Genomic DNA, 24,606 nt, shown 5'->3' on the forward strand with positions numbered 1-24,606 from the left:
ACCACTTGAGGCCCCGAGGCCAGCTGTGCCTGGACTTCTTGGTCATGTGTGCCTTATTAATAAAGTGCCAGTAAGTTCCTTTTTTCCCATAAGCCAATTTGAGCTGAGTTTCTATTCTAGCAGAAACAGTCCAGATGAAAACTCACAGTAATCAGAACCAAGACCCGGAAGGGGAGGGGGGGGTAAGCCACTGGGAGGATCTGGGATGACCATCCAGCAGAGGCAACCCTGCAGCCACATATCTGGAGCCTCTTTGCCCACCAGAGACCTGGCAGACCCCTTTCCAAACAGCACAGTTAGATAACAGCACAACTTTTTCTTTCACTTTATCATTTATAAAGCCATACAATGGATCACCAAGAAACAAAGCAGCTGTACAGGGGCGGGACGGCATCAGTGTACAATACATTCATATCCAGGAGGAGTAGCATACATCAGGGTTTATACAAGGTGGCAGAGGTTATAGGCAGGACGATACAAAATAGAAAGTATATTTCCATCTATATAAATACACAGCCAAGGAATGGGGCGAACGCTGGGTTATTCTGTTTTTCCTGCAAAGGGCCTGGGAGGCAGGGGTGGGGGTGGGGAGTGGTAAGAAATTTCTTACATTTGTTTTGAATGACATGTCAGAGGGAGGAGAGAAATGGGGAAACAGAGCACGCACACACACATGCGCTCCACACACACACACACACACACACACACACACACACCAAACATGGACTCAGGAGAGTCTCAAACTGCTTAACACTGATTCAAAAACAAACTTGGGACATCCCTCTAGAATTATCTTGCTGCTGGTTAGAGACCAGTGTAGGAAATAAACAAAGACCCTCCAACATTTCGGACATCTGAGGACAGAGGAGCCCCCGCACTTGTGGTTAATCCTTCCATCACCAATGGTGAGATTCCACTAGTCGGTGCCCTACAGACGTCGCCTTCTGATTCCTTTCACTGCTGGGTGATACTGAACTTGACGTCCTATTGTCCACCTACTGCAACCCAACCCCTAAGTTCCCTAGAGACACGAGCAAACTACGCACATACATACACCCACACTTGCCCGTGCACACACACATCCTGTGCTACCACTGGCTAGGGACTCCAGTCTCAGGTTTCTGGGGCCTGGCCCTGGATGAAGGGTGCTCCTGGGTGCTGTCTCTGACCTCTCCAAGGATCCCGACTGTGGGGAAATGTAGAGGCCAGAGCAGCCTTTGGACAGGACATTGGCCCACTTGATCTCCCCAGGTCCTGAAGCTGGGAAAAGCCAAAGAAGGGGAGAAGGCCCAGAGGCAGGGTGGTGGTGACCGTCGGAGCACAGGTGTGTTCCATACTCCCTGTATGGCATGACGAGCCTGCCCAGTCTCTACTCATGCCCACCAGAGTGGGACAGAAGAATGCCCAATTCACATCTGTCCTGGGGACCCCTTTACGGAAGGCTCACACTTGTCCAGTCGACTGGCTGAACGGTCACACCGCCGCCAGTCTCTGACGCACCCCGGGAATCCTGAAAACCCAGGGGAGAAGGTATCCTGGCAGTCCACAAGCTTTTGGAGCTGATGCAAGAGAGGCTCCAATGAGGACCAGGGTCAAAAGGCCCCAAACCTAGGCCCCGATATGTCTGTCCTTCAAACACCTGGCCAGGTAAGGGAGCCAGGTAAGGGGGCCAGGACACCATGATCACAGCATCCCAGTCACCCTGGAGGCTGATCGAACAGCTCACTTCCTCCCTATTTCCCCTGCAGGGTCACCTCTCCATCGTGCCCAGGCCCACTCCTCCCCTCTGGTTCCACCTGGGAACAGCCACATGGACCTCACTGGGCATCTCTCCCGGCGGAGTCAGAGGACCTGCCTCCGAGTCCTGGCTGGATGGCGAGGGGCAGGCTGAGCCTGCAGCGGGGGCCTGAGCTTGCCTGGGGCTGCTTCGCTGTGTCACAAGCTGACCATGCCTCTCCCGCTCTTTCTTGCCAACTTCTCCCAGACCCTTTCCCTCCCCGACTCCCCAGCCTATTTTCAAGACCAGACAGCACTCTCCCGCTAACAAACAGATTCAACAATAAACAGCAAAAATGTCCAGGGAAGGGGAGGAGAGAAAAGGACAAACATTTACACATTAATAACAATAATTATTAAAAGTGCTTTCTTTTAAAAGAAATCTTTGGCAAGAATATACTGCAGTGCTGTGGTGTGTGTGTGTGTGTGTATGTGTGTGTGAGAGAGAGAGAGAGAGAGAGCGCGCACGTGGGTGCACAGGCGTAACCCGTGAGACACAGGAGAGCTACAGTGTCTTCCTAACCAGTATCTGACCCAAAGGGGGGGCTACTGTAGAGACTGGGGTGCCCTCCACCATCATTCTTTTGGAAAGGTCCACCTCTAGGAAACTGACTCCTTTCAGAGTGACTCCAGCGAGTGAGTTGATCAGCTTCCCAGCACCTCGTAGGTCCCACTCACAGGGTCACACAGCTCAGGCCTGCGTGGGGTGGGCTGGCCATGCTTGGGAGGTGGGCTGTGGTGGGCAGTGGGAAAGCACGTGAGAAGGCTGACCCTGGGCCTGGGTCTGCCGAATGGTCTGACACTCTACCCGGCCTCCAGTGTGGACAGAACATCCAGACTGGGAGAGAGTCCCTGGGCTGTCCAGTGGGAGATTAGGATATTTACAAAGACAGGGGGTGGAACAGCTCCTATCGGGGAAGAGAGTTGGGGTAAATGGGGACGGTGGAAAGGGAAATCCAGGGCTGTGGCTTGAATACCTCAGAAGGAAGAGCACTTTGGAGGAACCTTGGTCACCAAGCACAAGGTTTCATTCTTTGGGAAGCAGGGCACTGCTCCCTGCTTCTTTAGACATTCTCCTTTCCAACTCCCTGAAACAGAATGTCCACACAGATACAGCTTCTTGGAGGAGAGAAAATACAAAAGACGTACACATTACCCACGTCTGCCACACTCACCCATATCCCCCACTGGCTCGCGGGAGCCGGGCTGAGTGGGCAGCTTCCTTCTCATGGGAGCTGATGGCTGAGCCCTGGGCTTGCCAGAAAATAAGAGGACCAAAGGGGATGGAACATGTGCGCCCCTCCCGCTGAGCCCCAGACAGAGTCTAGGGAAGGCCATGGCCAAGGCCAACATCAGGGCAAGGAGACCCCTGATTGCTCCAAGAATAAAGGCCTCTACATTTCAGCCTTCACTTCTACATATCAAGAGGGATGGGAATTGGTTAATGCCCAGGGAGGCAATAAAGCAATATGGGAAAACAATAAATACTTCTTGTCAATTTACCTATTCTTTTTTTAACCTTTTCTTATATTTTATTAGCTTACAGATTCTGTCAGTATGTCTCACATATATATTATATATATTTATATATCAGTACAACACCTCTCTCTAGGGGACCCCCAGAGGCATAAGTAGCCCCTCAAGAATGGAGTCCTAGTGAATTTTCCATTCCAGCTTAGAGTCCTTGGGTGGAGGTCGGGGTTTCCCAATTGCCCAAATGGACTCTCAGCCCTTTGGCCTGAATGTGTGCCTTCTGCCCTCTGCTCACAGGCAGCTTGGCTCTGCTGGGGAAACCAAGGCAGAAGGAGGAAGAGCAAGGCTTTGGTGTTGTAGGTAGGCCATGTGATGCACAGGTAGCAGCCCCCACAGCTTTGCTAAGCCACCCTGGACAGCCCAGCAAAAGTCAGACCCCACAACACTTGCAAAGGGGAGCGGAAGGACTACAGGTATCTCCCCTGGGCCTCGCTGAGCAGGTTCCCCAGGATGAGCCCACCATGGGGACCCCGCAGGACAGAACAGGGCAGGGCAGAGCACAAAGGCTCAATCCCCAGCACCCAAAAGGACATCATGCAGATAAGCAAGTCTGAGATAAGGCTAGTCTTGGTGCAAAACCCAAGAATGGGCTAAGGGTTGGGAGCTCGCAGGAGTGACCTGCCTACCTCGTGGCTGGGCCACACACCTTGGGGAAGATGCCTGGAGCTCAGCAGCCACCACTGCTGACAGACATCTTCCCCAAGGTGATGGATACCCATTTTTCCATCTCCTTAAATAAATGTCCCCGCCTCCTAGTGGAGGCAGAACAGAGGTGATGCTGCAGGGTGGCCCACCCCACGCTCGCTGGGGTCTTTGTCGAGGAGAAGGGGCTGGCGGCACCTAGGGCCGCTAGAGCGCAGGTGCAGAGACCAAGACAGAGTCTGTTACCCATATTCCTGGATGTTTCTGGGGAAGAGGCTGGTGTCCCCTTCCTGCTGCTGTGTCACCCCACCTCTAACCTTCTTTGGACAGTATGCATGTGTGTGCAAACACATGGGACACAGTCAGGGACACCTGTTTATAATTCTAGCTGAAAGGCAAATGCAGATCACCGAGGATACACACCTCACATACACACCCACACCAACTATACATCGGGGCAGAGTAGGTGCCTCGGGTCTGAGATATATTTAAAAGCAAAAGTTCTGCCACTTGATGTCCCATGCTGGCTCTTTTTGGTTTGGCAATTCACCCTAGAGATGGCCAGAAAAAGATTCTCTCAACTTGGTTTCTCCTTGCAAAGCAGTTGGGCTAGGGAGACAGAGCTTTCCATTTCCCCCCAAAATATGGATCCCCAAGGAGGTCAGTTCTGCCTCCTTTGAGGAATTCCATTCTCTGGGAGGGTGAGGGGGAGCTTAAGTGGACATGGTTGGTTTTGGAGGCTTTGGGGGTTGCACAGTATCCATCTACCCAAAGGAATCCAAGTTCTCCTCCTCTTTCTTTTCCTTTCTTTCTCTCCCTCTCTCCCCCTCCCCTCTGCAATTCACTTCCCTCTCCCCATGTTGCACTTTCTTCTCTCCTTCTCCACAATTGGCCCAAAGTCCTCCTTCTGGATTCAAAGGTGGTCAGGATTCATGGGTCCCTCCCCACAAACCCCATCCCCCCTGCCCTGGCCCTGGGCAAGGGGTGGGTTCATCTCTTCTGGCCGGCACTCAGCATGACCTTGGAGACAAAGTTGACAATGGCAGAGGCAGGCTGGTTGGGATCAAGCTCAGCGAAGAGGTGGCAGGCGTTGTCCGTGGTGCTGCCCTGCTTCCGGGCCACGAAGCCGAAGAGCCTGCAGGGGCAAGAGAGGGTGAGAGGGGTGAGAGGAGGGCAGGAGGGACCCCAGGCCCTGGAGAACTGTCCAGGTGAGCAAGCTTATCCTGAGGCCACCCTCTCTCCGTCTCTCCACATCTCCCTAAGCATGGGGATTGGAGGTGGACTAGAAGAGAGAATCCTGTGTCTCTTCCACTCAAGTCCTAGAGATGACAGGGTCACCTGTTTCAGGGTAGGCAAAAATTCCCCTTTGGGGGGGAGGGGCGGTTTCAGGAGGGGAGAGGAAGAGCTGTAGGCCAATGACAAGACTGGACAGTGAGAGGTGGGAATGAGACTAAAAATAAAATGGGGACATTCCTAGCCAAGCTTCTCTCAGTCTGTCTCAGCCCCACCCCTGCCCAACTGTTCTTACACACAACCCATAAGCAAATGAATAAAATGCTGTCTCCCTGTCAAAGGGCTCAACCACCTCAGACACCAGGAGAAGGTCAGGGAGACAAGAGGACAAGGGGTCACCACCCCCACCATTACATACACACATTTCTCTTGGGCTCCAAAGAATGGGAGGGGGATGGGACTCCACACCTGTTCCCCCAATCCCCACTCCCTGCACCAAGACTACAGTGAGCTGGCATTCACTCTGTGCAAAACAGAGTTAAAAATATGAGAGCAGAGAACAGAATGTAAGCTCGGGTCCCCTCCCAGCCAGTACGTTGCTAATTAGAGCGAGATGGGGAAATCAGGACAGCTGGAGATTCCGATGGAAACCCCTCTCCCTAGGACTGGACCACAACAGCTAAAATTAGCAAAGTTGGGTCCAGCTTTCACACGCATGTGTACACACACACACACACACACACTGGGCTTCCTACAGCTGTTTCAGGGTCTTGGGACAATTGAGCCAGAGGTCTAGGGTAATGGTCGGCCCAAGTAATGGGGAAGCCTGACTCTGTGGACCAACCCCAGAACCCCCTTTCCAGGCTTGCTGGGCTCCTTGGAGCAGTGGAGGGTGCTAAGGCCACAGTGAGGGAGTGGCTCTGAGCTGCCGGCATGATGGCATGCCAACCCTGGCTGCCCAGCTCTGCCAGGATGGAGAGTCTGCCAACCTCGTGGCCTAAACACCACCCACCTCCCTCCCTGATGTTTATTTCAGCTCCAAGCCTTCCAGGGCCAGTTCAACAATAGCCCAGTCCTTTCTCTGCTTAGGGAAGTAGATCCAAGCAAGAGACTTCAGCCCCCAAGGGCAGGGAGGAAGTACTTGCAAGAACATGAGTTAGAACCGCCCTAAATTTGGGGCCTGGGGCATCTCCTGTGCCTCTCCCTAGTCCCAGCCCTAGGCTGAGCTCTCCTGGGCCTCCGCAGGAAGCTCAGCACAAAGCCCACTCCTGAATGAGGAGAATGATTTTCAGGCCTGGGACCAGCCCACTTCTGTCCCTGACCCTTTTCCCCTCATAGGGCCCATGGTGAGTTAGCAGGAGCTTCTTCAAACACAAAGCTCTGGTCTCCTGGTTGGTGGCAGGGACACGGGGACAGGAGAAGGCTGAGGCAAGTGCGAGGCAACTTTGAGATGGCTGGACACCTGGGTCCACCTTTGAGCTGGGCTCTTCATGTGACCTCAGGCCAGGTGAGGTCACCTTCATCCTACATGACCCCTCTGGCCACTCCACTGTCTATCAATCATGCTAGCGACTGGTCAGCCCCATTCATTCTTGACCAAGGCGGCCTCACTGTGCTTCCCTTACTCTCCTCCTCTCTGCCTCAGCCTCTCATTTCTTCATTCAACAAATATTTACCAGCCCCACCCATGCAACAGACATAGTCCTGCCCTCAGGGAGCTTGCACTTTGGTGGCCATGCCTCCACATTCCCTGGAAATAGTCTCTCACCTACCCCCACACCCATTTCTACCTGTTCAAATTGTGTGTCTGTTAATACCCATGTTTAAATATAAGTTCTTTCCCCAAACTTTCCCAAATCTCTCCCCACCTAGATGTGCTCCCCTTTGTGACACCCACAGCCATGAGCTGTACCCCATTGGCATGTCTCATACAGCAGAGAGTTTGGTTTTTTTAACAGTGAAATTTTCTTTTTCTAAAGCAATCTTTAGTGGTTCGAATATATAAACATGACAGCAGTACTTATAGCTATAAGTGTATCGATTCAACGGCACAACACTTGCACATTATAAAGTCAACCAGTGAGAAAAATGAGCCTGTTTGGATGAGGCTGACAGAGTAAAATGTGGAGTTACAGGCCATAGTGGCCTATGTCAGCCTCAGGAGCCAAGTTATTCCTCTAGTTTGTTTTGGTTTCATGATACTGAGAAAAGCCCCAATTCATACTGATACATAACTGCACATCGTAACAGGGCTTTTCCTCCCCTCTTAAGATCCCACTTGCAACCTGAGGGTCCTAGGGCTCCTTGGAACACAGCTTGAAAACTACTGCAGCATGTTGGTGCTGTTTATACGTGTCTCCTATCCGCTGTGCCAATGTCAGGCCTCCCGGGGGCAGAGCCAGCCTCCTGGTCGGTCTGAATCCTCCCAGGGCTGAGTTCCACAGAGGAACTTAGGAAATGCTGAATGGATGGAAGCATCAACCAAAAGGTCCCCGGCCATCCCCAGAATTCAGACCTGAGCTTCCATGTTCTGATGAGGAGGTGTAACCCAGCCACAGTATTCACAGAAGCCCACCGAAAGAGCAAGAACAGGAATCAAGGAAGCCAGGATCGGGGCAGAAGAGATCATTTACACACCCCCTGTCCCACTGCCATTGCCTCCAATAAAACAGCTTTCTGTCCACTTCCTCAGATCCCTGCTGTTCTGGTCCTGGCAGCGGGATGGTGACAAAACTGGAGGCTGGCCGTTAGGTTAGAGGCAGAAGACAAAAGACCTGGCTGCCCACTCAAGCTTTTATCCAAAGCTGCCCTTTGCCTCCCCCTTGGCCCCCGATAACCCCCACCCCAAGGAGCACAGCCAGCTGGGGTGGGCGGAGAAGACACACTTACTTCGCAGGGGCACCTCCCTCTGTTTTTGTCCACCTGTGGAGAGAAAGAGGGCACAGTGTGAACCACTACACCTGTTCCCCAGAGCCCAGCTCCATGCTGGGGAAAGGCAGAGGAGCCCCATTCTGGGGAGGGGGGTGTCACGTAATGAGAACACTGCGGCATGCCTCCCAAGGCGCCTTCCCCAGTATGGAGAAGAGAAACAGATTTCAGGTGAGACACAGCAGAGGGGGTGGAAGGGAGCAGTTGAGCCCCTGGGAGGGTCTCCAAATTTGTTGTGGGAAAAACTCAAAAAGATACCCAACACAATTATTCACACTCACACAGACACAGGCAAGTTGAACCAAAAATACACACACACACACACACACACACACACACACACACACACACTCATGCACACACACCGACGTCAGTGTTCTAGAGCTGGCTGGATGGAAGGTGTCTACAAGAGACTTACTTCCTCTCCTGTGGATCCAGGTCGCAGAACGTGACAGTGCTGAGGGGGTAGTGTCGTCTGAAGAAGAGCCTGTGGCACAGACATCAAATAACCAGAATGAGTAATAAAATGACAGGTCAGGCCCCCTTCCCACCATCTATGGCTGTCACAGATCAACACAGCCTCTCTGTCATGAGCAAGACAGCCTGGGTTGCTCACCTTGGGGACATAAGCAATGCACAGGGGCAGACAGATGTGTCATAGAAACATCTCTCTAACGCGGGACATTAGGAAAAGAAGGAAGAAATTGATGTTGAGGAATGAGAAACAGGGGGACTCTGGAGGAGGAGGGAAGCAGGCTGGGGGAACATGTTAGAGAGAGCATAAGAGCAGGAGCTCTGCTCTAGAAAGCAGGTACTTTTATCAGGTGCATTTGCAGCTGTATACCTAATGCAGGCTTATTTGCAGAAAAATGGAAAATGGGTTGATGGGTAGATGGATGGAGACATGAACGGGAAAAGGGATAAATGGGTGTGGGAGGATAAATGAGGGATGAATGAATGGATGTAGGGAAGGATGGATCAACCGGTGATTGGGTGAGCAAGTGGATGGATGGATGGATGGATGGATGGATGGATGGATGGATGGATGGATGTGTTGATGGAGGATGAATTGGAGATGGATGGGTAGATAGATGCGTGCAAGGGATGAATCAATTGGTAAGTGGGTGTGTAAGTGACAGGATAGATGAGTCACAGGAGGAGAGCCCAATACAGAAGCAGGTAGAGAGGCTTACTTTCTCTGGTTGTCAGTCAGTGTAATTCCCTGGGCAGAAACTTTGAAGTGAACAATGGTGGCAGCTGGTGTGGGGTCAGCAGCCAGTGTCTCAGAAGTGGCTTTGGAGATGGCCTGTGGCCCAGTGAGTGACTCCATGTCCACAGAGTTGACGAAGAGAACGTTGCAGGCTGGAAGAAACCCACCCAAAGAGGCGTCATGGAGGCTGGAGTGGGTGGGGACGATCCCGAGGTCCCCTCTTCAGGGAGAAGGCAACAGATGAATTTCAGGCCAGCCTCAGGCTAAGGCATTTGCACACAGAAATGTGGTAGGCCCACCCAGAGACATGTGGGTCTGGGAGAGATGCCCACCGCCCTGCAGGAGGGAACAGGGCAGACAGGAAGAAAGGCCTGGGTGGGGGTGTGGTGTGCAGGGGCGACTCACCTGCCCCTTGCTTCAGCAAATCAGTGGTGGAGTTGGCAGGTCCCGAGCTATCTTTTGATTGATCTGTAGGGTCTGAGACAAAAATTTAATTCAGTTGGTAATTAAAACTCTAGAGCTGGAAAGAAGCACAAGTCTGGCTGGGCCTAAGGCGAGCTCTGCAAATACTTTGTGCAATGGATATGCTTTTCATATCAGGCCCTGGCAGTTGGCACGTGTGAGTCCTGTTGGAATGTTCACTAATTGCTCTAAGTATTCAGCACACTGGGTGAGAGTGCTGGAGTCCAACAGAGCTGGGTTCAGACCCTCAGCCCAGCAAGTGCCAAGGATCCATAAAACAGAGATGATGACGATAGAAGCCATTTCACTGGGTTTTTGAGATGGTCCATGTACAGTGTGAGCCCAGCACTTGGCAACAAGGAAGTCTTCAAGTGGCAACTGGTGTTGTTCTTGTTTTGCATTGATGTGTCTGTGAACACCAATAAATGCCCTCATGGACGCAACCGCGAATGCAGCATGACCGCAATTTCAATATTAATAAGAACTGAGTATTGTTTACACCAGTGTTTCTCTGTCTTCAGTGGGCAGGCTTGTTAAAACATGGATTGCTGCACCCCCAACCCAGTCTCTAGTTACTGGGACTCGAGAATATTTGCATTCTTAACAAGTTCCCAGGGGCGTTGATGCGGCTGGTCTAGGGAATAGACTTTGAGAACCACTGGTTTATAGAATGTAAATATCAAACAGTAATTGCTGAGTTGCTTTGATACAGTCAACAGAACTATAATTAGTGTCTAAAATTTGCACATAATAATGCTATTTAAGTTGTATTTGAACTTTTAAGGTCCTAAGGGTGGTCAATTATCATTAATAATTCAGTGAATTGAATTGGATACATGGAAATTGTCAAATAATATTGGAGTTTTTCTGTGTGAGCCCCAGGGGCTCTAAGAAAGACTTGGAAGAAAGTCTCAGAGGCACTTCTGCATAGCCTACTTTTGAACAGAGAGGGTAGGCAGAAGGCACCTCAGCTCCCAGTGCCTGGACCTCAAGTTCAGAGCCAAGCATAGTCCCTTCCGGTGGGCCCTGTCTCCTTGCGGGCTAGGGAATAGAAGCCTGGGCCGTGAAGCGTTCCGGGGGCCCATCTGGCATCCTCCAAGGCTGGGACACCCCTCTGAGAGAAGCTGAAAGCTCCTTCACTAGCCCGTGTCTCATTCAAATTCTCACCCTCTAGTCCTGAGGCGCTTGCGTTCCATTCTTATTTCCCATAATCAAAAGGGGGTCTGCTCTTCCCCATCAGCTCAGCGTCCCCTCAGTCAGGGAACACCATCTCAGCCACGTGCACTAGAAACTACAGGGACATCTTACCCTCCCCTCTGCTTCCCACGCCATGCAGAGCCCAGCCACCTCACCTCTAAGAGATCCCTTGAGTGTGTTCTGTTCTCTCCATTCAGACAAGCCTCCCAGTCGGGAGGCCCCCACCCCCATGACCTAAATCTGCCTTCCTCTCCTCCTCCCCTCGGCCCTGCCCACGGATGCCCATCCCATCCAGACACTGGTCCTCCCCAAGACCGTCTCCAACGTCCAGCGCCTCTTCCAAGACGAGGCTTATTCTGAGGATTCAGTCTGAATGTCTTTAAGCCTCCAGAGAATTTCCCAGAACGATCTGGCAAGTCGATTATGTATGTTCCCGGAGTTAAGCTTTTAATAAACTTTTCCTTCTTTTTTTAATAGAAAAAAAGGGAGGGGGAGTCGTTTTGAGTTTCCCCAGATTGGCAAAATAACCCGTGTCCTCCAACCCTGGCCAGTGCTCTGGAGCGGCTGGCAGGGCTGAGACACGCAGGAGGCCAGCTCAAGGGTGCACTTGGAAAGCAAGGGGTGTCGGGTTCCTACCTCGGTTTGGAATGACCAGCTTACAGGGCAGAGCCAATGGCGTGATGGAGTGCTGGTAGACCAGGGCAGACAGAGACCCTGCAGGGCGGGAGAGAGCACGTCAGAGGCAGCATTACTGGCAGCAGACCAAGGGCACCCAGGAAGCCCGCCCACCCCCACACCGCTCGCCACAGTCTTCAGCTTCTTTATTACTCACCCTCATCCCACCAACAAAGCTGAAAATCCACTCCTTCTAGGAGTCATAAGGTTCCCTAACAACTTTACTGTATAAAAAGTTACTCCCAGCATCTCCCTTAAGTCCCTCCAGCTGCCAGGGCCCCTCTCAGGATGGCGCAGCAGAAGACTCAAAGAATCAAGGAATCAAATCCCAGCTTGGATGCTTGTTAGCTTGGGCTAGTCTAACTCTCCTGTAAACCTCAGGTTCCTCATGTGTAAAATGGGATGATGGGACCTACCGTGCAGGACTGTCATGGGAGCAGAAGTGATATAAGGGAACTAGACAGTGACCCTCACATAATAAGTGGTCAATAAACGCAACTGTTGTTATAGTTGTTCAAATTATAACAAGTCTCAGTTGGGTAGGACAACTATAAAAAGGAATTTGGCAGAGTGAAGGAGCCACAGCACAGAGGAAGGGAAGCTCCTGTTCATTTTTTCTGCTGCATCTACAACCAGGGGGGACTGGCAGAAGCTGTGGCAAGGAAACCGGGGACAGGCCTGAGACGGCACAGGCAGACTGCACACAGAGGGGAGGGAGAGCTCACCAAAGTTTGGTTCATTGGGGCAGCCCTTGAGCTTGACTCCTCTGGGGCCGGTCTCTATCAGGAAATGTCTCACCAGCTCATGGGTCATGTCCCCTGGGATGAAGAGAAAGAAATGAGCGTTGGTCACTTTTCTTGGCGTCCTCCCACTGCTTCCCAACACCGCTTTGTAACTTGGCCAGTGAGCGGGAGGGGGAGAGAATGAGAGAAAGGGTCGTAGAGATCATATGGCCAGAACCCTGGAATGGAGAGACCACCACTCCATTCACACCCCTCAAGGAAACAATCACAGAGTCCCAACAACCTGGCGTCCTTATTCTCTGACCCCAACCATTACCAAGCTGAAGCCTGGCCCTGCTGAAGTGTCTAATTTAGCAGGGACCAGCTCCCATGAGAATGAGAGACCTGCCTCGCCCCCAGGTCCTTCCAGAACCTCAGGGTTTTCAGGGACCATACACATCACCGAGCAGACAGTGTCACCTTTTTTATTCTGCTGCATGATGGTTGGAGGTGGAGAAGACACCTTCATGGCCAGCCCGTAGGCTCCTCGGAAGGAGTGACTGTCACGGATGATGAAGGCCCCTGGCTCCTGGTCCTTCAAGAGCGCGATGGCTGAATTGGGAGATGAGGGCAGAAGAGGAAATAAGAAATTGACGGCTCTGTCTTTACTTTAGTCTTTACTTAAGGCTTTTCAAACCTCACTCTTTGCTGGATGAGAGGAGACCTTTTAAACTTAGAATTCAAAAACTCCAAAGGGTCCTCCTATACGAGAGTTGGCAAATGTTTTCTGTAAATGGCCAGGTGTAAATATTTCAGGCTTTACAAGCCAGGTAGTCTCTATTGCAACCCCTCGACTCTGCCATTGCTGCATAAAAGCAGCCTGGATTTAACTGTGGGTCACAGTCACCCATGACCTGTCCTACACCCACACAGACTTTCCTTGGGGACCTGAGGCAGCCCCCATCTTTATCCCCATAACCCAAACTGTTTTTTCTGTTAAATGTGCAAAAATCTCCCACATCATGCAAATAGAAAGCTAAGGTTTCTTATTATGTTGCGTGGGCTTTTAGTTTGCCCAGAAAACAAAGACTTTGCTGCTTTTAAGGATCCTTCAAAGAAGCGTCTACAACCACTGCTTCTGCTCCCCACACTTCACCACAGGGCTTGTTCTTCCTGTCTGACCTTGGTCCCAGCCCTGTCTTTGACCACCACCTACTACTACAAAGAGGAAGGAGTCTGTTTGAGTTCCTTGCCCAGGAAAGACCCAGTGGGCAGCAGCCAGCTGTGACCTCAGATGAACCCCAGTGCCCCCCAGCACTCACCCTGCTCTCTGGAGATCTCAGGCTTGTACCAATACTTGGAAGTGTCCTGGACAAATTTTACTTTAGCCCGGGTCTCAGGGCTGTTGTCTAAAGAAGGAGAAAAAAAAGAAAGTGTTATGGGTTGAATCGTGTCCCCCCAAAAAGATATGCTGGAGTCCTACCCCGTTACCTGTGATTGTGACCTTATTTGGAAGTAGGGTCTTAGCAGATGTAATCAAGGTAAGATGAGGTCATGCTGGATTAGAGTGGGCCCCAATCCAACATGACTGGTGTCCTTATAAGAGGAGAAAAAGAGACATAGAGACACAAGAGGAGAGAGCCATGTGAACATGGAGGCAGAGACTGGAGAGATGCGTCTCCAAGCCAAGGGACACCAAGGGTTTCCAGAAACTACGAGAAGCTAGGAGAAAGGCCTGGAATAGATTCTCCCTCCAAGCCTCCCAGAGGAGCCAACGCTGCCACCACCTTGATTTTAGACTTCTGGCTTCCACTACTGTGAGAGAATAACTTCTATTGTCTTAAGCCACCAAGTTTGTGGTACTTCGTTATGCTGTCCTAGGAAACTAACATACAGTTAGTCTCCTCAAACATTATCAGAGTATTGCCAGCAGGGACCTTGGGCAGCTTTCTCATCCTTCCCTTGTCTCCTGCCAACCATCGTGGGTCACGGAGCTGCTCTCCTGTTGAAGAGCCTGGTACGGCATTCTCACTGAGGCAATGAAAGCCCTACCCATCCCAACTTCCCCTTTCTCTAGAAGATTCAGACTAAACCCGTCTTGCAGTTTCTCCCCCACAGGCTAGGACACTCCACCTCTAGACCCTTTCTCCAGAGACTCAGTTTCCCAACTTTATCATGACAACCTTGAGGACAAGGGCAGAAAGATGCATTTCCATCCACCTCCCCCCCAATCCTCTCCCCATTCCCTACGTGGAAAGCTCGTGTTCTGCATCCTATAGGGAAAAAAAAAAGAATCATCCTGCCCTGGGACAAACAGGGGAAAGGTTGGCCTAGAATTTAGAAGCCGTCTACTGTGTGTCACATACCCCACTTTCTGGAAGATGCCCCCCATCCCAGACCCTTTGCAGACCAGACATGACTTCACAGGACATTAGGTACTTAGAAGGAGCTGAGAGCACCTAGCCCAACCGTTTCACTTTACAAATGAGGAAAGGGAGGTTCAGAGAAGGGGAGTGACCCACACAAGTCACACAGATGATAGTAGAAAGGCTGTTGTAAGACCTCCCCAGGTAAGAAGATGCAGGAGCCAGTTCGGTGCCGACGACACCACGTCCACCTGGCTAGGTTTTAGGACACGTGGCCCTCGCTCTCCAACCTCTTCCTTTATCTTTTGGCAACAAATAAAACAAAAGGGGGGATGGGCGAAAAGGATGAAAGGAACATTCCAATTCCACATGTTTCCTCACTTTACTTGAGAGAGAGGCAGGAGCAGAGGAAGCCTGAGCTAGCGCCGCTGTAAAGCTCAGAGCACAGACCAGACAGGGGTTGGGTTGTACGTCCAGCGCTTAGTCAATTTCAACTTGTCACTTAAACTCTGCTAGGCTTCTGGGATCTGTCCCTGGAGGACAGTGAGGGGGTCGGTCAGCTCCCTTTCCTGGCAGCTGTATGCTGAGGAGGGCCACTGGGCTAGGCAGCTGGACTGTGCAACTGTTGCAAGCTGCCTCTTTCTGCTCTGAAGCCCCAGGCCCCCGCTGGTGCTGGGCCTGTCTAATGAGCTGTCAGAGGCGGCTGCAGCCCCATGTGCCTTCCTGTGTTGATTCCAATGGCTATTTTAAGCGGGGGAGATGGTGGGAAACAGGAAATGTCCCAACTACTAGAAGTTTTGCATCCTCCAAGGAAAGAGGCTGGGAACCAGATGTCTCTGGTGGGCAGCAGGAAGCAAGGGCATGCAAGGTCACTGTAGGTGTCCTGGCTTGGCAGGCTCAGGATAGGACCTGGGAGTGACACACTGAGAATCTGGGCAGCTGGGGTCCAAACCAGGCTGCCTGAAACATTCTCAATCTTCTTCGAATGCCTCCAGGACCCAAAGGCCTCTCTGCACACAGGCAGGTTCCAGGTTAGCTGAGAAGCTGCAGATCGGCTGAGGCCTTGACCCTTGTGTTTGGATAATGAGCCCTCTAAGTGGAAGCAAAGAGACCCAGTTCTGGTGATGAGTGAAAAATTCAGTGTGCAACCTGCACGGGCTTCAAATGAAGCGAGGTCGGTAGAAACTAGACTCCAGTGAAATGCCCAACCCTTGGCCTTGTCCCCTGCTGCCAGATCGACTATTAGTGATATGTGCACATGGGGATCAAAAGGTGGGAACAAAAGGACTGGCCAGAGGTATCGAGGTCCAGGTTTGGAAAGCAGAGTGTCGAGGTTATGCTAAAGCACCACAACCCTCAAGACAGGCAACATGACAAAACTCCAATAAGGCTTTAAGAGCAGTAGTTTTGGGTAGTGTGGGCCTGGATTGGCAGACTGGCTCTGCCATTTATGAATCTAGACAAATGACTGAGCCCTCCAAGCCTCAGTTACAGAGGGCGCGGCTGTGAAGAATGGCATAGTATTTATCTCAGAGCCTGGCACACAGCCTGTGCTTAACACGTGGTAGCGGCTATGAAGGTGATGATACTTGTAACAGGAATGCTATTGGTATTAGTTTCAGCAGCAGCAGCCGCTGTGAGCAGCGTTCACATCCTCATCCCTGCCCCCAGAGCCACCACAACCATAGCACATTTACTTCAAGATGCTTCCAACTCCCATTATACAGATAAGGCAACTGAGGCCCACGGTGATCTGCCAGAGGATGAGAGTGGGCCAGACGGCCTAACGGGCAGATATAATCTGTTAGGAGGGGACACGGAGGTGGAAGGAGAGCCCACCTGGCATGGAGTACTTCGAGAAGTCAGGCAGAGTATGAGAGAAGGACACGGTGCTGCCCCCACTGGGACTGGACATGCCGCTGGCGACAGGCGAGGAGGACACCTTCCCGTTGACAGTGGCGTAGTTGGGGAGGCTGCCTGCTCGGTCTCCCATGGACATCCTCCGTTTCTCCGGCAAGGCCGGCGTTGGGCTCCCTTGCCGGAAGGCTGCTGAATCCGGCGACGGAGAGGTGGTGGGGCTGCTCAGGCCGGGGTAGTAGGCAGGAGACACAGGGAAGGAGGGCGTGGAGGGAGCCTGGTAGCCGGAGGCACTGCTCTGCCGGGACAGCGTGGGTCTCCGGTCCTCAGGGGTGGAGTAGCCGCCATAGGCCACGTGCCGGTCCAAGCTGGGGCTGCCAGGAACCACAGATCCAGACCCTCCCAGGTGACGGCCCAGGCTGGGGCTTCCAGGGCTGGCTATTGTGTTGCCATGGAGACTAGAGGCCAAGTTGCCCTGGGGGGCTCCAGGGTGACGGCCCAGGCTGGGGCTCCCTGGAGTGGTGACTACATTGCCATGGAGACCTGAGGCCTGGTGGGCCCCAGGGTGCTGGCCCCGGCTGGGGCTTCCTGGAGTGGTGGCCACACTGGTATGGAGGCCTGAGGGTTGGTGGGCCCCAGGGTGTCGGCCCAGGCTGGGGCTTCCCGGAGTGGTCGCTGCACTGCTCTGGGGGCTGGAGACCGCGTTACCATGCAAACCAGTTCCTGGTGGGCCCATCGCCTGGCGGTGGCTCAAACTGGGGCTGCCAGGGGCAGCCATGCCGGGGTTGACAGCTCGGCCACCAAAGCCAGGACTCGGGGGAGTGTTGGTGCCCACTGTCCTGTGGCGTGCCTGAGGGCTCCCTGGTACCATGTGGACACCGGCCACAGGGAACTGAGACCGAGCCTGACTTTCGGGGGAGCTGAACTGCTGAAGCGAGTAGTCAGGGCTGCTGTAGCTGCTGCCCACGGTTGGGAGAGGAGAACTCTGGTAGCTTCTCTGAGCCGAAGGGCTGGGCTGGCCCAGACTGCCAGAGCGGAAGCCAGAATCTAGCAAAGGCTGGGTGGGTGTCCGGGGGCCCTGGTCACTGCTCTCTCCTGATGGGAAACTCCCCATTGAAGTGCTGGAGAAAGAAAGGGCAGATTGAGATGTCAGCAAATGGCATTTAATGAAGGATAGGCTTTCGGTGAGTACTCAGACCTCCCTCCCACCACTAATAACAACAATAAGAGCTCCCTTCACACGCACAGGAATACCAGGGTTTTCACATCACCCTGTGGAATCATCAGAAAAGGAAACGAGGCTAGAGACGTTAAGCAATAATCTCAGGACCACACAGCTCATAAAAGACCAGGGTTTCAACCCAGCTGTGTCTGATTCCAAAGCCCCACTGCACTAGGCTGGCTCCTAAACCACAAGTCAGAGCAAGGAGCTCTCTTCTAGCGAAACTGAAGGTGGCTGTCTCTTGTCACCTCCAGTATCACAGAAACTGAACACTGGAGAGAGATCAAACCACCTGGATCCTGTCCCCACCCTAACTCAGTTTCCCCAGGTGTGCCATCATTATCTTTAAATGTTGAGAGTGTCAGAATTCAGCTTTCATTCCTGGGTAGCTCCAAAAAGCAAAGAAAAGTAAGTCTCATGGAAGGAGATTTCAGCTCAGTATAAGGTATACTTTCCAGCCATGGGATCTGGCCACTAATGGAGCAAGCTGCTTTGCATGGTAATGAGACTCCCATCACCAGGAGCATTTAAACAGGGGCTAACTAACCTCGTGACCTGAATGTTGTGGAGGGAATATCTACTGGGAGGTTAGATTAGATGAACTCAGAGGTCTCTTCCAAATCTAAGACTGATAAAATTCAGTTCAGAGGGGACTGTACCTGGGGGAATAGCCACAATCAAAGGTTCTCCTCTGAAGCATAAGTCCATAGGGAAGAACAACACAACGACCTGTGAGTTGGCAAACCTGGTTCTGCTGTTCAAGTTTTCCCATGTAAAAAATGAGGGGGCTGAGTTAGATGACTCTTGATTCTTTCCAGACAAACTTCTATCCCTCGATGACATGGTAGGAGAGACAAAGATTGGCAGAGACCTCACATAAGCAGCAGCTGCAGGGAGGTGGCAGGCTCTGCACCAAGAGCCACTGGGTGGGGTGGGGGTGGGGGGGTCCTCATATAAGACGATGGGCCAAAGCCTGGAGCTGCAGACTGGAAGGAGTCTCAAGGCTGGCCAGCCCCCTGATGGGCTGGGTTGGCTAATGTGAAGTGGGCGGGGGCAGGGTGGGTGGGGGAAGTGGTGGGCAAGAGCCAAGGAGAGGGAGAAGTCAGGGGCCAGGTCAGGACAAAGTCTACCTCACATCCCAGAAGGGGCCAGAGCAGAACAGCCACTTCCTGGTAAGAATAACCTGGTCTCTGAGGAATGGGAATACGTGTCAGGCTGAGCGGGTCAGGGTGGGTGGGGGACCCTGAAATGGACTTCTGAAAGATTAATCCCAGAGGAGAAATGCTAGCTTCCTGAGTCCTGAAAAGAGCCAACACTACAGCAGGAAGAATGTGAGTGAGAAACAGTGGAAAGTTCCTAACGTCAGGGCTCCCTGAGCACCAGCAACGGTGGCTGGGTAGGTGAAGGAGATTCCCCTTCCTTTAGAAGAAGATTGTAGCCTCTTCCCAGAGGCAGATCTCCTGAGAAATGGAGCCGTCTGCCAGTCAGGAGGCTGGGGAGGCGGCAAGGTGCCCTAGGGGCACATGCTCGGCTTGAGGTTTCAGAATTCTTAGAATCCGGACAATAACTGCCTGTGCTCATCCAGCCACCGCCCTGACCTGGGAGGAGCTGCACTGAACGGGCCAGTGTAGGGCACACAGCAAACCCAGCCCAGGCCGGGCCTATGCAAACGCGAAGAGGTGGCTGGGGTGTTTCCAGACCCCTAGGGTCCCAGGCTAGAGAGGGAGTGGACATGGGAGGGGGTGGTCAGCAACAGAGTCTCTCCTCCTGGGGGCGAGTTCCGGCTGGGGCAGGCTGGCCCGGTCTTCTTCCCAGGCCTGAGCTGATCTCAACCTCCCTGTCCTATGTCCTCGTCCCCTCTCACTGTCATTAAGCCCACCCTCTAACCAAAGATCTTCTCAGTGCAACCCAAACATGAAGGCCTTCCTCTTTAGAGCCCTTCCCTGCCCAGTTCTGGGCTTTCCTCTCTGTCTGACCCACTCAGAATGTCAGCCACACATCCAACAAGACCTCCTGCCTCACAGCCCTCAGCGATACTCCTCACCTGCTGCTGGGAGCCCTCAGCAGCACACCCCCAAACACATCCACACCCCCAGCCCTCTGTCCCGGCGCTGCTGTCCTTCAAGAATGCCATTTCCCTCCTGCCTGACCTTTCAACACCCTGCTCTTCCTTCTGGCCTCACCACAAAGACCTCCAGCCCCCAAGAATCTTCCCAGTACCTCGAGGCAGAAATCTCGACCCCTTGCTCTGAGCCCTGAGCACTTTACTTATGCATCTGCTTTGGGCACATCTGACTCATCCTGTGATGAGCACCTTAACCCAGGTCTGGGGGACAGGACAGAGACGTGGGCTCTGAATCAGATGCCTTCCATCTGAATCCTATTTCTGCTACTGTTTAGTTGCAGGACCGTTAGCAAGCTACTTTGCCTCTCTGTGCCTCAGTTTTCTCTTCTGAAAAGTGGGAATAATAATAGTACTTACCTCAGAGAACTGCTGCAAGAATTAAATAAAATAACCATATGAAGCCTTTGGCAAAGTGCCTGATGCATAAAAAGCACTCACTACATAGCGATTATTGCCGTCAGATTTTAAACTTGGTGGGAGGCACTACACCTGATTCACCACCTTCGTACCCCCCAGTCCTTCCAGCACAGTTCTGGATGTTGGAATTGAATTGGGCCTCGGGATTACGGCTCATGCATCCTTGTGCTCCCATGGGATTTGGCACTCAGGGGTACTCTTTCCAGGTGCCCTGGTGAGCTAGTTTTCCAGGGACAGCAATCTGGATGTTATTTCTGCCCATCCACACCCTGGGCAGATCCAAGAGGCCTCACTGACCCAGGCCTGGATTCTCACCCCCTGCCCCTCTGCTGCTCCTCCCCACTTACCTGTCAGCACTGAGGATGGGGCTGCTGGTAGAGAGGGGGCTGGGGGAGACAAAAGAGCCCCCCAGGGTCCCATTCCTCAGGGGTATCTCAGGGCCGTAGGCCTGGGCAGCTGGGGTGCTAAAGTTCTTGGGCTCAGGGTCCTGAGCACGGGGCCCAGCCACTGCTGTCCGCACCACCGACTCGACATAGCTCCGGGGCTCTGGAAGGGGCAAGGAGACAGTGACTGATTGATGGGGTACAGTTTGGACTTCATCCAACCTACCAGGGAACCCACCTCTCCAGAGTCCCAAAAGGCCAGCCAAGCACACAAAGCACATTTCTCCTGGGGCGCCTGCTTACCCATGCCCACCCCTCTTCCCAGCATCTTGGAGATGCTGTGGGAGCCCCCACAGAACCTTGACCCATGGCCTTACTCAGAGAAGCTTCCCAGAAAAGAACCCCAGCTCTGCCTGTGAACACGGACATCACAGAATCTTCCCTCCCAGAGCTAGGGTGCTTATCCATAGCTGGCATCCCCTTTACCTGCTTTGTTTCTTTGAAGACTTTGCCACCCAGCCCCTCAAGCCCTTCTAGGTGTCCCAGGCACCACTGGAGTCTGGGCTGTATAGGAACCCAGCCGGCCTGCGCCTTTCTCAAGACAGTACCTGGGTTCACATCGGCTCTACCGCACACCCAGGATCCAGAAGCAGCCCTGTGCTGGTGAGTCACGCCCAGCCCCTTCATGCCAAGACACACCCACCCCCTTGCCTGACACACTTAGCATTCCTCCCGAGACTGACGCCATTATCCCCACTTCGTGTTCAGAATATCCTAAGAGGAAGGGGGTGGGGGACAGGTGCCAGAAAGGCCATCTTACAGATGAGGACACTGAGGCCCAGAGACTGAAATGACAGGCAGCCCGGCCAGACCTCCTGACTCCCAGCCAGTGCTTGTCCAACTCCCGCACTGAGGCCGGCCCAAAACACTAACTCGATATTGAACAGGGAGAGGCAGCAGGGCGCCCTGGGCTTCTCCAGGGACACGATGAGAGATGGATGACGTTCCTGCCACCTCCAGACCTGGCACCGGTCCTATCTCCCTCGGGAGTGACATAACTGAGTACAGACCCACACTCTGCCTGTAATTAGGGCATCTGCTGAAACAAGCCTGAGAAACTGAAGAGCTGAAGAATCAGTGCAGAGCCTTTGTTGGCCAGGACTGTGCTGGGCCCCCTCCCCTCAGCTCAAAGAAAACCTTCCTTCCTTCGGAAGGCTCCTAATCAGCAGGGTGTCATGGGGCACAGCCTCTCGGGCGTGGTTTCTGAAGTGGCCTCACAACCTGACGTCCTGTACCCAGGCCCAGAGAACTATGGACACAGGGAGAGGATGGTCCTTCAGAATTGGGCCCTTTAGAGAGGTCTGGGGAGTGCGGGGCTAGGGAGAGAGAGGTCTGTGTACAATTCCAGCCAGAGGCTGCCAGTCTGTGTTTTAGTTTCCACACAGAGTTCCCTCCAACCAATAGCGGGAACAATGGATGGGGGTGGGGTAAAGTGTCTGCAAAGAAATAGCTCAGGGTAATACATTCCAGGTATGGGGTACAGGGTGACGTAGCACCAGCCACTTCAGCACCCAAAGCTGGAGCCCACACAGGCAGAGGCCAACAAGGCCTCCTCAAAAGCTCCCTCAGCCAGCCCAGGCCTCCCAGCCACCTCCCAGAAGCCCCAGGCCACTTCCATTCCAAAGGCACTGACTACACCGTGTGTGCCTGAGGGTGTTGGAGGCAGGAGCTACTACGGACATCCTCTGACCTGGGGCAGGCACGCTTTCTTGTAAAGGAGCTGATAGGAAATATATTAGGCTTGGTGGGCCACACAGCCTCTGTCATAACTACTCAATTCTGCGGTTGTAGTGTGAAAGCAGCTATAGACAACAGCATGTCAACAAATGAGCATGTCTGTGTTGCAATAAAACTCTTTGCAACAAATAGGTGGTGGGCCAGATTTGACCAAGTTTGCTGACCCCTGACCTAACCCATCTCCGCAGCCCAGAGAAGGGGAGTGATTTGCCCCAGAACACACAGCCCATCAGCAGTGATAGAGACTAGTCTCCTGATTCTCAATGCTGGCTCTGAGTGGCCTAGAAAGGGGCCACAGCCTCACAGGGGCACCCAGAGCTGACTGCTACCAGGAGGAACCCCAGGCCAGAAGCCAGACAAGAGCCAGCTCCATGGGCTATTAATGACAGAAATAGTAAATAATTATATGAGGACAGTAGGACCACATTACATTGGAGAATGTAAGTATCTTGCCTCAGTCACACAGTAGCAAGTGATGGAGTCGGTCCTGGAACCCAGGTGGTCTGGCCCAGAGCCTGCTCTCTGGCCCGCTGCATATATGGCCAGCTGAAAATCTGGGTACTAATAGTTTCAGTGTGTCTTTAGCCTTGGGAGGTTGGCTTCATGCCCTGAGGTAACCCAGTTTAGCAGAAGGGACCATCAGGTAGGGCCTCACACCCACAGAAATGGTAATGGAGACCCAAGGCCAGAGCCCACACTCCCCATCTATCCCTCAGCACCCAGGGTCACTCTCTCTGAAAACTCCTCTTGGGACCCCGTCTCCCACCCAGAGATGGCAGTGGGATCCCTCCACCCACTGGGCACCTCAGCTCCTTACTAATCTGTATTTAGGCATCTAGCGCAGTGCCTGGCACTTAGTAGGCCCTCGATATGTGTCTGTCCCACAAACTAGCAGATATATGACATTTACGCTCCTGCCCACCCAGACAGAGGTGTATCATTAACTAAGACCTAAGAGACACACACTCATTTTTACTCATTCCCTGGAGTTCCTGTTGACCCCAAAAGTTCAAGCTAAACTCTACATGGATGACCCCTGAAGTCTGAGCTCTTCCCCCATCCACCCAACCCTCCTGATCCAGGCAGAGATAAGTGAAGCCCCTTCACTCAATCTCCGCTCCTCACAAACCCAGAGTAGGAGGGCCCTTTGGCAAATTACTTGATTTTCTGAGTCCATCTCCAGATGTGTTCAAAACCAACCTTTTGGGCCAAAAAAATCCGTTTTCCCAAGTTTTCAGATTCAGATTTCCATATGGAAAATGACTCCTTTTCCTGTCTATTCCTTTCCTCTTTCCTCTCCTCACCGCTTCAGAACAACATACAACTCGTGGGCTCCCCTTCTTTCACTTACTGGAAGAGTAACCAGGGATAGGCTGCTGAATATTTCTGAGACTCAGTTTCCTCATCTATAAAATGGGAATTAGAATACCCACCTGCCCAGACAGGATCAAGTGATAGGGATGGGAAAGTTCCTTTTATTCTTTCTTGCTCATTCCAACTAGTTATTTATAAGCAGCCCCACTGTTGCTGGCCTAGGCCCCAGCCGAGCCTGCTCCTGCCTCTCTCCACCCCTGTCTCCTGCTGTTTTTCTCCTGTCCTCCAATCCTGGAGCAGCTGCACCCAGAGGCCATGAGGTTGGGAAGGGCAGGAGAGGTGGGGCCGGGGAGGGTACTTCATGTAGAACATTCCAGGAGCCGAAACCCATTCCAAGTGGCTGTTGGTGGATGAGAGCAGCTGGAGGCCCAAAAGTGAGCTGGCCCCACCAGGGCACTGTCAGCTTTTCATCCACACCCTGAAGTGCATTTTCTGCCTCCCAGAAGAGGCTCTTTGCCTGGAGAGAAGGGGCCGCCCACTCCAAGTAAATGAAAACATGAGGGGAGAGGTAGGAAGTAAAGAGACCCCCAGACCAGGAACTCAAAAGTTAAGAATTTCAGACCTTGTAGATCAGGCCACATGCCCCTCTCCTCTGAGCTCCCATTGCACCCTGTTCCTAACACACTCAACACTCTCTCTACCTTATGCTGAAATGTCTGTTGGTGTCTCTGTCCTCACTAGACTATC

At 52.7% G+C, this 24,606-nt stretch overlaps 1 protein-coding gene across 27 annotated transcripts in view; it reads right to left on the reverse strand.

Annotated features, from left to right (window-relative positions):
* Window positions 1-310: 310 nt before the first annotated feature.
* Window positions 311-24,606, reverse strand: part of TNS1 (tensin 1) — a 222,287-nt gene continuing 197,991 nt past the window's right edge. For all 27 annotated transcript variants that reach the window (XM_019717741.2, XM_074312991.1, XM_074312995.1 and 24 more), the window contains 11 exons: window positions 20,713-20,911; window positions 16,584-17,722; window positions 13,701-13,787; window positions 12,859-12,990; window positions 12,382-12,474; window positions 11,618-11,695; window positions 9,728-9,799; window positions 9,306-9,474; window positions 8,531-8,599; window positions 8,074-8,106; window positions 311-5,086 (listed from right to left, as the gene is read on the reverse strand). In XM_019717741.2, the coding sequence (XP_019573300.2) occupies window positions 4,942-5,086; window positions 8,074-8,106; window positions 8,531-8,599; window positions 9,306-9,474; window positions 9,728-9,799; window positions 11,618-11,695; window positions 12,382-12,474; window positions 12,859-12,990; window positions 13,701-13,787; window positions 16,584-17,722; window positions 20,713-20,911 (2,216 nt within the window). In that variant the 3' untranslated portion in view covers window positions 311-4,941. The remainder of the gene's footprint in view (window positions 5,087-8,073; window positions 8,107-8,530; window positions 8,600-9,305; window positions 9,475-9,727; window positions 9,800-11,617; window positions 11,696-12,381; window positions 12,475-12,858; window positions 12,991-13,700; window positions 13,788-16,583; window positions 17,723-20,712; window positions 20,912-24,606) is intronic.

The sequence above is a fragment of the Rhinolophus sinicus genome, linkage group LG01, assembly GCF_036562045.2.
Source record: "Rhinolophus sinicus isolate RSC01 linkage group LG01, ASM3656204v1, whole genome shotgun sequence".
Lineage (NCBI taxonomy): Eukaryota > Metazoa > Chordata > Mammalia > Chiroptera > Rhinolophidae > Rhinolophus > Rhinolophus sinicus.